The following is a 13,703-nucleotide window of genomic DNA, read 5'->3' as shown; positions in this document are numbered from 1 at the left end:
GTATTGTTCATATAAGATCTTCAAAAATTGACAGCTAACAGCTGTCAGTAGGAAAGATTTAAACATAAGCTCATATCAACTGTTTGCTGCATAGAAATGGACAACAGAGTATATCACAATATGCTTGAGAGTGATGATACCTTGAAGAAGAGCGCAAAAGAAAACTCCCTGCTTGTAGTCCATTGTTAGCTCTTTTATAAAGCACCTCAGGACATACTTGTCTGAAGAATCCTCTGGTTAAAGCCTTATTTTGCAGCCCTGGAAAATGAAATAAACTGAATTAAACAACATACAGACCACAGAAAATGAGACACACTTCAGAGCGGACACTTTACTGATTGTTTGAATCAATCATGTCCACATAAGAACATAATTCAGGTGTGCCCAATATTGTTCCACTCCCACCATGTTAATGTCAAATTTTCAGGATAACCACATTTATATTCACTGGATATACATTTATTCCTGCTTAATAGCCTGAAAATATGGTATGGATCAGCCTCCTCAGGCAAAGCTGGACACCGGACATAAATGTGATTGGACTAATGAAGGCTTTGCACTAGGAGAGTCCTAATACAGTCGGTTAGCATGTATACATTGGTCTTCAAATGTTCCTTCACTAGTGAAGTGAATTAGATGACCAAATTGTGTGATGTGTGCATTCAGAGTAAACATATTTTAAAAAATACAAAAACCATGGGGCTTGATGTAATGACAACCCTGCTCGACTCAAACCACTGGGTTATAAAAAAACCCAACTCTAGTGCCAAAATGTCATGAACCACGTAACAATAAACATAACAAATTGCTGGAGAGTTCAAAAAGGAAAAATATAATAAAACTTTTTGAATTAATGAACAATTACATTTATTTCTGTAACATATCAATAATATATTCTTTTAAAATGTTTTTCATTTTGGAAGTTTGCAAGTTTTACAAATTGCTTCCAATATTCAGTGTTGCTTTTTTATTGATGTAGGACAGCCAAACAATTCCAAATTTCAATAGACATTTTCCATTCATATCAAGTACAATAATTGGTTTCTTAGATGTTGCGCAGCCACCACATGTTTCACTGCATAAAGTGAGCTGTTGCTTCTTCAGGGTTTTTAAAAATGTATATTTGCAAAATAATTAGAAAGCTCACATTCATTGATAAAAGTGGACAATCTCAGAAATAGACAGCAATGTTCTCAAATGTACGTACATGTATTTAATTAATATTTAAAATGAAATGCAGATCATAAAAGGGAAGAAGATTGAACAACAAAGGCGTCATCGGAAATAGGCATTCACATAGTTACAATTTTCGTTGAAAAAAAGCCATTTTGGGAAAATTTATTTTCAAAAAGAATTTCTAAATTCTATGTTTTAAGTACTTAAATGTTCACTGACTACTCCAAAAGCATCTACTTGCCGTGTTCACATCCCTTCGATTTTAGTTACCTGAATTGATAGGGAATCAGACTCCCTATTCATTCAATCTGGCGTACTTTCCTGTGTCTAATCATTTTGCTATTTACTCAGATACATTTCTGCTAACACATAATGACTGTCTAAGTCACCAAATTCTGGGTTTGAGATTCTAGCATATTTTCTGCCCAATCACAGTGTATCAGTTTACCATAGTGAAATCTCCTCACGAGCTAATACATTAGAAATACCCTTTCAAAAAAAGCTAAAGTTCTCTTTTAGTTCCACATCAAATTAATCCTTCCAAAATGAACTGATTAGAAAAAAGCACTAAATACTGCCAAAATAAAATAGACAAGAAGAAAGAAGGAGCCATACCTCAAATGTATCCAAAATGTCATTCCTTTAGAAATGTCTTCCCTATAGAAAAATGTGCGAGAGGAGCACTCACCTACTTTTAGGAGTATCCATTGCTGTTTCAAAGCTTTAGTCACCAATTACCTTAAAAATCCAACATTCACCAATTCATGTTCGTGAATTTCAATATCAGGTTAAATGCCTCACATATTTTCATTAACAAATAATTCATTCTACATAATCAAATGAACAATTGATATTCAATAAACTTTATTCTTTAATCCACCAGAAGATAACTTATCTAAATTATTGACAAATTCTCTAACACTCAAACTTTTAAAATGCCCTTAGATATTAAGCAAACCCCTTCACAAGTAACTAAATCCCAATGTTCAACTAATCAATCACAAAATGAATGATTCCCATTCGAATTTCTTCAAATTAATATAAAAATAAAGAATAATCAAAGTTTTAATTATACTTTGCCACATTTCTTTACACCTATAGAAAACAAATACCTTACTAAAAGTTAAGGTATACTGTATCAAAATATTTGCGGTCATAATCTGCAACTTATTGGTCTTCCCGATCTCCACCACATGTTCATCGTTCCACCAACCGCTCATGAGGGAGGTTTCCACAATCACCACACTCTATATATTTGCCTACAAGTTCAGGATGAGCCAATAAAAACAGTTATATAATCGGCTAGAAAAACACCAATAGGAGCCTAAAGTGCAAACTGTGACTCCTCATTTGACTACAAGTATACCATTAGGGACCTGAGTTTCTTAAGCTCAACAGTTAGCTCAAAATTGACCATAATAAAACTGTTTTCATAGTTGACTTGGAGTACACCAATGAGACCCTGAACTTCTTTTATCCCAAACAAAAGATACCAATAGGGACCTGAGTTTCTTAGGCTTACCAGGTAGCTCAAAAGTAACCAATAAAATACTTTCTGCTTATTCAGCTTGGAATACATGAATGAAAACCTGAGTTTCTTTTATCCAATTCACTTCACAAGCCCCCACCCATTACGATTCAATCAATCAATCAATCAGGGTTTCGTAGAAGGCACTACTAACCTGCGAGGTCTTCAAGGCACTGGGTGGCTGGAGGGTGAAGTGAGCAGCTACTTTAGGGTCATTCGAAGAGCCATGTCTTGAGGTAAATTCTGAATTGGTGCAGAGTTGGGCTTCATCGGAGGGGAAGGGGAGTTTGTTCCAGGTCTTGGCTGCAATTCAGGAAAAGGATCTTCCACCTGCTCTGGGCCTGTAGAAACAAGGGACGGTGGCTAGGGCGAGGTCAGATGAGCTGAGATTTCTATTGGGGGTGTGGATGGAGATTCAGTTGTTGAGGTATTGGGGTCCGGTTTTGTGTAGGGCTTTGGAGGTATGTGAGCAGCTTGAAGTTTATTCTTTTTTCGACAGCGAGCCAGTGGAGTTAATCTGGCTGTTCATGATAATTGAAGAGTTGAGTATGATGCAGAGGTTGCGTGCATGGTCCGTTGGGGTGGGTGGGTTTCCGAGGTTTTGGGGGCCACCAAATATTGTTCCATGCAGAGACAGTGGAGCCAAGGATGAGAACTTCTATTTTCTCAGAGTCGAGCTTCGGGCAGCTGTTGCTCATCCAGGTAGCGATGGCTTTCATCCCTTCTTGAAAGTTGTGCCTGGTGATGTCGGGTTCCTTGGTGGGGGAGAGGATGAGCTGAGTATCATTTGCATAGGAAACAATGTTGAGACTGTGGTTTCTGATGTTAGTTGCGAGGGGGGCCATGTAGACTTTGAGGAGTGTGGTGCTGAGGCGAGATCCTTGTGATACTTTCCATCTGATCTCTGTCGGTCCTGAGAGGAAGGGCAGGAGCCTTATTCTCTGTGCTTTGCCCGATAGGAAAGAACGTATCCAGTCAAAGGCCTTTTCTTGGATGCCGGCGTCGTGGAACCTGGTGGCTAGTGTGCAGTGGGAGATGGTGTTGAAGGCTGGTGATAAGTCCAGGAGGTTTAGGGCTGCCATGTGGCCCTGGTTGAGGAGGGCGCAGATGTAGACAGTGGCGGCGAGGAGTGTGGTCTCTGTGCTGTGGTTACTGCAGAATCCGGACTGAGAGGTGTCTAGGATAGTGCTGGTTTCTATGAAGTATGCTAGCTAGGTGTTGACAGCCTTTTCGATGACTTTGGCGGCAAAAGGAAGACGTAAGATATGCTTGAAATTCTTGAGGTCCATCGGGTCTGCGAAGGGCTTCATTAGGTGGGGGTTGACTTTGGGGAGCTTCAATTTGTCAGGGAATGTGGCTGTGTCGAGGGAGAAGTTGATAGTTCAATGTGGCTTGGGTGCGATGGCAGTGGCAGCCCTGTGGGTGCGGTGGGCAGGGGTTAGAAGGTGCTACGGAGTTGATGCTCTTCAGGTGTCTTCTGTGGTGAGGGGGTCGAGGTGAGATGGGTTTGTTGGGTGGTGTCGTTGGTGTGGGAGTTGAGGCGGTGCCATGGTCTTGATTGTAAAAGTGGTCATGAAATGTCCTGATCTTGAGCAGAAAGAAGGAGCTGAGTTTGTTGCAGAGGTCTTGGGAGGGAGGGACGTCGGTTTTACTGTTTGGTTTGGCGAATTCCTGTATAATGGCAAAGAGTTCCTTAGAGTTGTGGACGTTGGCGAGGATTCTGACTTGGACAAAGTTTTTCTTCGTTGATTTGATGAGTTGGAGGTGTGCTGTGATGGCTGTTTTATAGGCGGCGTATGCGTTTGGGGTTCTGCTGTTTCATAATGTCTTCACCAGTCGTCGGCAGGAGAGCTTGGATTCTCGGAGTTCCTTGGTGAACCAGTTGGCTTTCTTGTTGTGTCATCTGGTGTTGGTTTGAAGAGGGGGAAGATTGTCGGCACAGTTGGCGATCCAGTGGTGGAGGTTGCTTGCTGCTGTGTTGATGTCTGTCATAGTAGGGGTGCAGGTCAGGGCGTAGGTGAGGATTTCTTCTGAGTCTTTGTCCCAGCTTCTGTGTGGGAGGCAGCACATGTGCTTGCACACAGTGGGTTTCGTAAAGGAGAAATTAATGCAGTGGTGGTCGATCCAGAGCAGTTCTGTGATGTGGCTGAAGTGCATGTTAATTTTCTTGGGTGAAGATGGAGTCAAGTGTGTGTCCTGCTGTGTGAGTGGGGGTGGAGACAAGTTGCTTCAGCCCTCTGTTGTTGAGGTTCTCCAAGAGGGCGGTGTTGTTGGGATCACTGTTGTTGTTCAGGTGGAAGTTCAGGTCTCCGAGTAGTATTTAGTCCGTAGAGGCAAGGGTGTGGGGTGCAATGTGGTTGACAATGATGTTGGTGAAGGGGGCATGGGGTCCAGGCGGTCTGTAGGCAAGTGTTCTGCATAGCATTGTTCTGGGTTTGGGCTGGATCTGGAAGTGAATGTGTTCCATAGGGGCCAAGGCGCCAAGCGAGTTGGTGGTTGTCAGTTGGAGGGAGATTTTGTAGACGATGGGGAGGCCTCCTCCTGAGCAGTTGGGGTGGTCTTTTCTCAGGATCTTGTATCAGTCGCGGATGGGGGATGCAATGTCAGGTGCGGAGCGGACATTGGTCCAGGTCTCTGTGAGGAAGGCAACTTCGGGCATTTGGGTGTAAGGAGGTCCCGCATTTCTACAATGTGCCTGTGCAGGGAGCGTATGTTGAGGATACAGTCCAGTGATTTGTGTGTGCTGGCATCCAGTGGGCTGGAGGCTATTGCTGGTGTCCAGAGGTGGGTGAAGGGATGGCGGCAGTGTTGGCAGGAGATTGGGCCTCAAGTGTTGCTCGGTGTCGAGAGCTGGTAGTTGTTGTTGCATCTGGGGTTTTGTGCGTGGAGAGTGCTGGGTTCGTAGCAGTGGGGAGTCATTGGACCAGGGTCCCTGGTGCTGGTCACAGTCAGGGACAGTTGCAGACAGGCTTGCTTTTGGCACACCTTCAGCACACCAGCAGTGCTCCTGCGTGGCCACCATTAAGTAGGGGTCTGGGGAAGGCATTCAGCTGGCAGGCGGGAGCGGGAACGACACTCGGGGGAGGGGCCAAGGGTACAGCAGTGGCATGATACGTGAGACGAGGGAGGGGAAGAGGAATACAGCGAGTTAAGGGACTGAAAGTGAACAGGCAAAGAGAAAGAGGCACAATAAAGGAAAAAGCGAGAGAGAGAGAAAGAGGCACAACAGGGGAAAAGGGCAGTTGGAAAGAGGTAACACAGAGGCAAAAGGCAGAAAAAAGAAGCACAACAGAAAGAAAGGCAAAAATGGGAGAATAAAAGGTGAATATGAGAAAGGCAAAATGACACAGAACAGAGCAGAATAGCAAAACAGCAGGGTACTCTTCCACTAGACCAACAGGGATGAGGGGCAGGCAAAAGTCTGCAGGTGGAGGAGGGCCTAGAACACCTACCTGAAGGGCTCAAGCTGGCGCTAAGGGCAGAGCCTTAACGGTGGAACTGCGCGGGGGAGAGCAGTGACTTCGACCAGGAGGTCAGAGGTCTTGCTCTACTTCACCAATTTCAATTCCTTTACTTTTTTAAGAAAAATAAATACAGATCTGTTTGGGATATTATATAAATAATACTCACCAACAAAGAGTAGTCACTTGCATACTGGAATTTTTTTTAAAAGCAAACATCACCATAGAACACAAAAACACAATGGCGGGGGAGCAAGTTATAGTTAGTTCTGCTAACTATAACTGGTTGTTTTGTGGTGTTTTGAGCTTAAAATGTTAATGTTGTCATTGACAGTCACCTACCTATAACATTACTTTAACCTATGTTTTTTTTCAGTGAAATTCTAAGGTTTAAAAAAAAAAAAAAAAACAGATCTTTTTAATCACATGTAACTATATTTTTCAGTGACTATCTGAGGTTTTTGTTATGTAAACAAATGTTTTATGACCTTACATAAGCCAACTCCCTGCCATTCATGGCGAAGCAGCGATTGACCACAGGGCCTTGCCTGTAGCCAGGCCCTGCGGCAATACCTCCACAGGCAGCCAAACCCACATTGCACATGACCTTCACCCATGTCAAGCAGGAGGTTCGTAACAGGGCTCTTTGGCCAGCTCACCCACAGGCAGCAAACCTTACGCTGTGCAAGGCCTTTCATCATGCATGGCATGAAGCTGCTGTAAGGCCTGGTCTGCAGTTAGGCCGTGCATCCAAGTCCACACAGACAGCCACCTGGAAGCAGTTAACCTATGCATTGCTTGGGCTTTTGTGTTGCAACCAGGCCCAGCTTTCCACTCTGTGGGCAGCCTTTGGCCATGCGCAGCAGGGGTTGGTTACTGTGCTTGGCCTGCCGCCAGGCTCTGTGGCCATATCACTAGCAGGTTGTTAACCATCCACCATGCATGTGCAGCATAGAATTGGCCTTCAGGCCCCTGGGAACCCATTCCCTGCGGCCTAAACATATATTTTAAGGGAAAGGGGTCATGCAGTCTCCTCCCTGACCCTTAATTGGCCCTGGGCCCCATATTGGGGCCAAAGAAAATTAAACAGGGAAGAAGGTCATGCAGCCCCCCTCCCTGATCCTAAATAGGCCCGCGGACCGCATCCCCCAGGGCCAAAAGCTATGGGGAGGGAGCTTTCAGCCCCACTCCCCAAGGTTTATTAGGCCCTGGAGACCCGATCCCCCTGCGCCATATATAATGAAAAAGGGGTGGGGACAAGACCCCCAGAAGCCTGATTAGGCCCCCATGGATTCCATTCCAGAGGATGGGGTCCAATTTGTTTAAAAGGGGATGGACAATGCAGCCCCTGTCCTTGAGCCTAATTAGTATCCAGGTTTCCCATCTCCTGGGTCAAAATATAAATAAAAGGGGAAGGGTAATTGCTGCCCCCATTCAGCCCCCTCCCTTTGCCTTTAGAGGCCATGTGCGCCCCATCCCTGTGGTCTCCATTTTAAATACTTCAGTGCCTTGTTGCCCACCGGGGGCACCCACCAAACACATGTTTTCTGTTATTCTATTTCCATACCCGGATCAGTGTGGACAGGAAAACAGATATCAAGACTGCTCTCAGCCAGTGGGAGCATTTTTTAAATTCCCACCTGCTTGGAGCACACTTTGTGTTTGCTCCCATTTGGTTTTAATTTGGAAATTGGTCCAATAAGGCAGGTGCAAACAAATTTTTTCCTGATGGTTTTCCTCTGCCGGTGCCAGCAGGGAAACTACTGTGTCCCTAAGACGGGGTCCCCAGGACACTAAGTGAGACGAACCTGGTGGATGGGGTTCCCGTGGCTGAGTACGACTTGGAGAGGGGGGGGGCGCATGCCTACCTCCCCTAAATAAAAAAGAAATTGGGGCACGGTTATTTAGTCCTTGGGACAGAAATAGTTTGGGAAGGGGGCTGCATGGCCCTCCCCCTTAATGAATGAATTGGGCCAAATGGGATGGGGTCTCTGGGCCTAAACGGCTTAAGGAGGGGCACACCTCACCTTAAATATATAATGCAGCCAAAAGGCCCTAAATTTCCCTAAATGGCTGTAAATGGAAGGAGCCCTATTGACACATATATATATATATATTACCTACTGGCGGTCGCCAGTAGGTAGTTATAGTTAGGACCCCTTTTCCATAGGAAATCCGCAACATTCTATTTTGAATAACTTTGGCGCCGGTCGACGAATCCTCGCGAATTTCTCAAAATAGGTGGGGCGCAACGCTCCGCTCCTACCCTGAAAGTCTCGGGGGGATTCGTCAAGCGGGGGCTGAGATAAAAGGGGGGTCCCAAAACGCGTTTTCCCCATGCATTTTTCCATAGGACCTTTAGACAGGGCTACAGGCCGAACGGCTGAACAGAATTACTAGAAATTTGGTAGAGAGGTAGTCCCTAGGTCAAGGAAGTGCCTTTTGTAGGTTTGGTGTAAATCTGTTCAGTAGATTCTGAGAAAATAGCCTTTAAATCAATATATCTGAGCCAGCTTACGGTACGCGTACCGTAAGCTTACCGTACGCGTACGGTGGCGTGCGCGAGCGCGATTCTGATTGGCTGTTAGATCTTAGTAAACATTCGAATCGGCCGAAACCAGGAAGCGGCGGCCGCCATTTTGTGTGTTTCACTCAGAAAAAAAAAGAGTGAAAACAAGAAAAGGGGGCAAGGAGGAGAGTTACAGACCCCCTTACATTTGTGAGGGGGTCAAAGAAGGACTGTAAAGTACAAAGAAAACATTTATTGATTTTTAAAAAAATCACGGGGTACGCGTAAGGTAAGCTTACGGTAAGCGTACGGAAGAAAAAAAAAATTAAAAAAGAAATGAAATGCAGATTTAAGAGTTTAGATATTAGGGAGCTCTAAAAAGAGCCGTTGTGTTTATGAAGTGATTTTTTAAGTGGTACCTACAAGTAAGTACCGATGCAGAGTCTAAGGTTCAAGAGGAAGACTCTGTTCCCTTCATCATTGAAGTGCACACCATCTCCTCTATAAATGTCTTGCATGTCATAACGCAAGTTGTTGTGGTAAATGGCACCCATACCATAGTCACGGAGGAAAGCAGAAACAGATTTGTTGACGTGCTTTCTTGCTTTGTCAATTTGCGGACAGAAATGATTGGACCAGTTCCATTTTTGCCTTTGGCATATGTTGGAAAACACAAAGGCAGTTTTAGGGAAAAGTGAAAACAGTTGTGCAAAGGTGTCCTTCATAAGCATTTCCAGACCTACCCCAGTCAAAGTGCCTAGGTCATTGCCACCACAGTGCACTATTATGAGGTCAGGGTGTTGGATTTGCATGAAGGATTTCACCAATGGCATCAATTGGTGCCACTTTAACCCTCTCTGACCAATCCATTTAATGTCTACATTTGGCAAAGCAAGGTCTCTCACCATACCTGTTTCTCTGCAAACTTTTCACTCCAGAAGACATAGCTGTGCCCTACAATCCACACTGTGAACATCTTCAAAGGAGAACTGGATGCACTCAGGAGGTGTCTTTCAGTAGAATGGCAATATGAAAAGAAAGACAGTTTGGAAATGGAGGCATACATATTTTTTTCGAAACAAAAAGAACTGATTGGCTGTTTCATACCATTCTAGAATAAAAACTAGGCTGTATGTGTAAATTAATAGAAGCATGTTTTGTATTGGTACAGAAAAATGTGTTACCAAAGAACAGTACTGTGGATTTGCTGTTAGGTTTGAAAAGTCAAGCACTCTTGCTCGGTGGAATTGAAACATTGTGTGGCGAACTTCTGACCTAACTCCACACAGCAGTGTTCCATGAGCTGTTGCTATGGTAGCAGGCAGAAGTCAAGTTGGGGGAAGGGTACTAGGCAGAAGTTAAGTTGGGGGAAGGGTACTTTAAGAAAAGGGTTGGTTTTCAACCAATAGAAATGTGTGATTACATTTGAAAAAAAGGGGGAAGCACTGAGATTTGAAACTTACATGTATATGTGTGGAAAAATAGAGGGAAACTTTGCCATTATCTGGTTCTGCTGAGAGGAGAGAGGTGAACAGAACAGAGATCCTGGCTCTGATAATCTGCTGTTTGAGTGCCACATTTTTTTCACAACTAACTAATTTAAAAGGTGAGTTAAGAGTTTGAGAGGGGATGTATATGGTAAATTAAGAAATTTCGTTTTGTGACTAATGTGAAAACATGACTCATACACATGGTGGTGGTCTGAAAAAGCAGTCTGGACATGTGCAATTAAAAAAAATCTAAAAAGTGGATTCATAATGTGTCAGTCTGTAAAAGTGATTTTCACTTGCCAAAAAAAAAAAGAGCAGTAAGTGTGCATTCAAATTGGCAAAGAAATTTCGTTTTGGGACTAATGTGAAAACATGACTCTGTGTGGAAATAGGAATTACAGGCAGAGATTTATTGCGTTTTGCTCTGGTGATTTCACAGTTGCATTAGTAGGAAAAAGGGGGAGCGATTTTTTGGGGGAAGAAGCAGACTCTTAGCACACACCCAGCTCCTTTCCATGTATAATCATGCACAGTATTTAGAAGCGAGTGGGGTTTTCAGGTTTCAGTCTGAAATGCTAATACATTCAGCATCACTAAGGCTGGTTGCCCTTGCTGGAGTGTAGGCAGTCACCGAGGATACACATGGTGGTGGTCTGAAAAAGCAGTCTGGACATGTGCAATTAAAAAAATCTAAAAAGTGGATTCATAATGTGTCAGTCTGTAAAAGTGATTTTCACTTGCCAAAAAAAAAAAAGAGCAGTAAGTGTGCATTTAAATTGGCAAAGAAATTTCGTTTTGGGACTAATGTGAAAACATGACTCTGTGTGCAAATAGGAATTACAGGCAGAGATTTATTGCGTTTTGCTCTGGTGATTTCACAGTTGTGACTTGTGAAAAGAAATGTAGTAATATATTTAAATAAAATAAAGGAATTTTTTTTAGTTTTTTTCAGGTATTGCTGAAGAGCAGTGGACAAAATTTAAGATGCCTACAAAATCCAGAGTTCAAAAAACGCACAAAAAAAACCTTTATTTGAAGACAACTAGAGGACCAAAGTTAGTAGAAGATGCTCATGTTGGGAAAAAGAAAAAATCTTCTGGTAAGCAGACGAAAGATTTTTTAAAGAACATATTCAAAAAAAGGAAAAATGTACAAAATGTCTGTACTCGAAAGGATGTTTTGAACAAAAAAGGAGAGGAAAAAATTGACAATTTAGTTAATGCAAATATACCTTCAGCAACTGAAAAGATTTATATAAATAGAAAAACTGCGTTTAAAGAGATACGTAGAAAAATGTTTCAGAGAAGAGTTATGTCCAATTTGATGAAGGATGTGAAGAAATAGAAGAAAAAGACAAAGTTTTATAAAAGAAAAAAAGAAATAGAAGCCATTGCAGCAAAGGCATTAGAATTAAAAAGGAAACTATTCATTTTAATTTTGAATAGGATGCGTACATTAGACAAAATGGTTAATGTACTGAAATCACATAGCAAAAGGAAAAGAGTAGTGAACAGAACAAACTTTTGTAAAGTGTTTTTAGGAAAGTGGATGCATTGTTCAAGTAGTGAACCTTTTTTTAATGAAGAGAACTATTTTCAAAGTAATAGTTTGCTGCATGCAGTTGACACCAGAGGTCGTTCTTACGAAGTAAAAAATGGTTGCATAATGGAGAAGGAGATAATGGTTCCAAGAGATGAGGTACAAGTGATGGCAGATGAGGCTATGGGGAGACGTCCTAAAGCCCCCGTGTACACTTGGAATTGTAGTAGTATTTGCACTGTGCGTCAGGAATCTATTGACAAATTTCGAGAGTTTCTAAGAGAATATAGTAAAAAAAGTATAAAACAGAAGATTAAGGTGCTTCAAAGTCTGGATCCATGCAGAGTGAGAGAGAATACTGGTTTGCAGGGTCATTCTCTGGCTGGTCTATCTAGAAAAGTGTGCAATAGTGTTTTCCATCATTTTAGGATGCTGGCTGTTCATCATACTGAAATGAGAAAGTTTGTGAGACGGTTGTATTTTGCCAAAAGTCCAGCAATAAAGTTAAATGAATTGAATAGGGCTCTGTTCCGAGGAACGGTATCAGATGTAGAGAAGGTTGTTGATGAAATTCAGTTTTGTTACTTTGGTCCAGAACAAAACAGTGCAGAGAAGGACACAGTAAATGAGGAAGAAGTGGAAGAGAATGTAGAACCCTCTGTAACACATTTAATGATCACATAACAAAATTTGCAATAGTCTCTAATGAAAGACCAAATTTTACTTGTATTTGTTGCCACAGAACTCATTATAGAAAACAAACTAGGAATGTTGATCTCTACAGAAAGAGTGAAAATGAAGATAATTATAAGTGGAAGGATTTTGCCACATATATATTTCTAGAAAATTGTTTTGATTTGGGTGAAGATCAGCGTATTTGTAAATACTGTTACAACAAGTTAGAGGAAAATAGAATGCCGACCAGAGCTGTACATAATAATTTAGAATTGGATGCTATTCCTGCTGAACTTTCTGAATTAAATACATATGAGTCTATACTCATTCAATGTGTTCATCCGTTCCAGACCATAGTACGTATGGAGCCCAAAACTGGTAAATTACCTCCTTCTGATTTACTGAGAGGTTTAAAAGGTAGAGTGGTGTATTTGCCCTTGGATTTGAAAAAAAATATGGAAACTATTGATGCGGATACTTTGGAAACTGAACCATTAGTTATTCTGGTTAATGGTGTACCTACAAAGAATAAGAAGATTTGGCAGGAGCTGGTAGATGTGCGGAAAGTACAAAGAGCAAATTTGTATTTGAAAAGGAATAACAAATGGTATGAATCAATTTATATACAAGAAGAAGAAGAAGAAGATTTACAAGAAGACACAGAAACACCAACTGGACAAATTGAAAAAGTGGACAAGTCAAAGGAAGAAGAAATTTATGAACATTTTAGCATACATCCTCTTCATTCAAAAGAAGTTAGGGGAGACAATATTGATCTCTTTCAGATGAAGAAAGCAAAAGGAACTCCCGTGAGTGTATGGGAGGAGAGCTTGGAAGCTCAATGTTTTCCCCAGCTGTTTCCTAAAGGAAAAGGAGGACGATACGATGAACGTCCAGAACAGATTCCAGCTTCTGAGTATCGGACTACAAGACTATATGCTGAAAATCCCAGATTTCGACAAAGTATTCCTTATTTGTTCCATCTTTTATTTGAAAGCGACTTGTCTGCACTGTCCTATGCAGTAAATCACATTTTAAAAAGTGGAGTACATTTACAAAATGTGTCTGCTAAGGATTTTATGGAGAAAGTGCAGCACCGAGATGATCATTTGGAAACACAACTGATCAATCTGATGGCTTGTCAGCGTGGGACAAATGAATATTGGTACCGACGCCATGGTGAACTAAAATGCATGTTACGCAATTTAGGAACACCAACATGGTTCGTTACCCTAAGCTGTGCGGAGTATGCTTGGGATGATTTACTGGATTTTCTAAGAGAGGCAAATTCAAACATTAAAAACATCGAATACAAGACAGCAGGA

At 42.1% G+C, this 13,703-nt stretch overlaps 1 protein-coding gene across 3 annotated transcripts in view; it reads right to left on the bottom strand.

Annotated features, from left to right (window-relative positions):
- Positions 1-13,703, bottom strand: part of LOC146809069 (sialic acid-binding Ig-like lectin 12) — a 503,656-nt gene that overhangs the window by 355,863 nt on the left and 134,090 nt on the right. For all 3 annotated transcript variants that reach the window (XM_085615877.1, XM_085615875.1, XM_085615876.1), the window contains one exon: positions 141-258. In XM_085615877.1, the coding sequence (XP_085472003.1) occupies positions 141-183 (43 nt within the window). In that variant the 5' untranslated portion in view covers positions 184-258. The remainder of the gene's footprint in view (positions 1-140; positions 259-13,703) is intronic.

This window comes from Triturus cristatus, chromosome 7 (assembly GCF_964204655.1).
Source record: "Triturus cristatus chromosome 7, aTriCri1.1, whole genome shotgun sequence".
In the NCBI taxonomy this organism is placed as follows: domain Eukaryota; kingdom Metazoa; phylum Chordata; class Amphibia; order Caudata; family Salamandridae; genus Triturus; species Triturus cristatus.
This window is presented reverse-complemented; position numbering and strand designations above follow the sequence as displayed.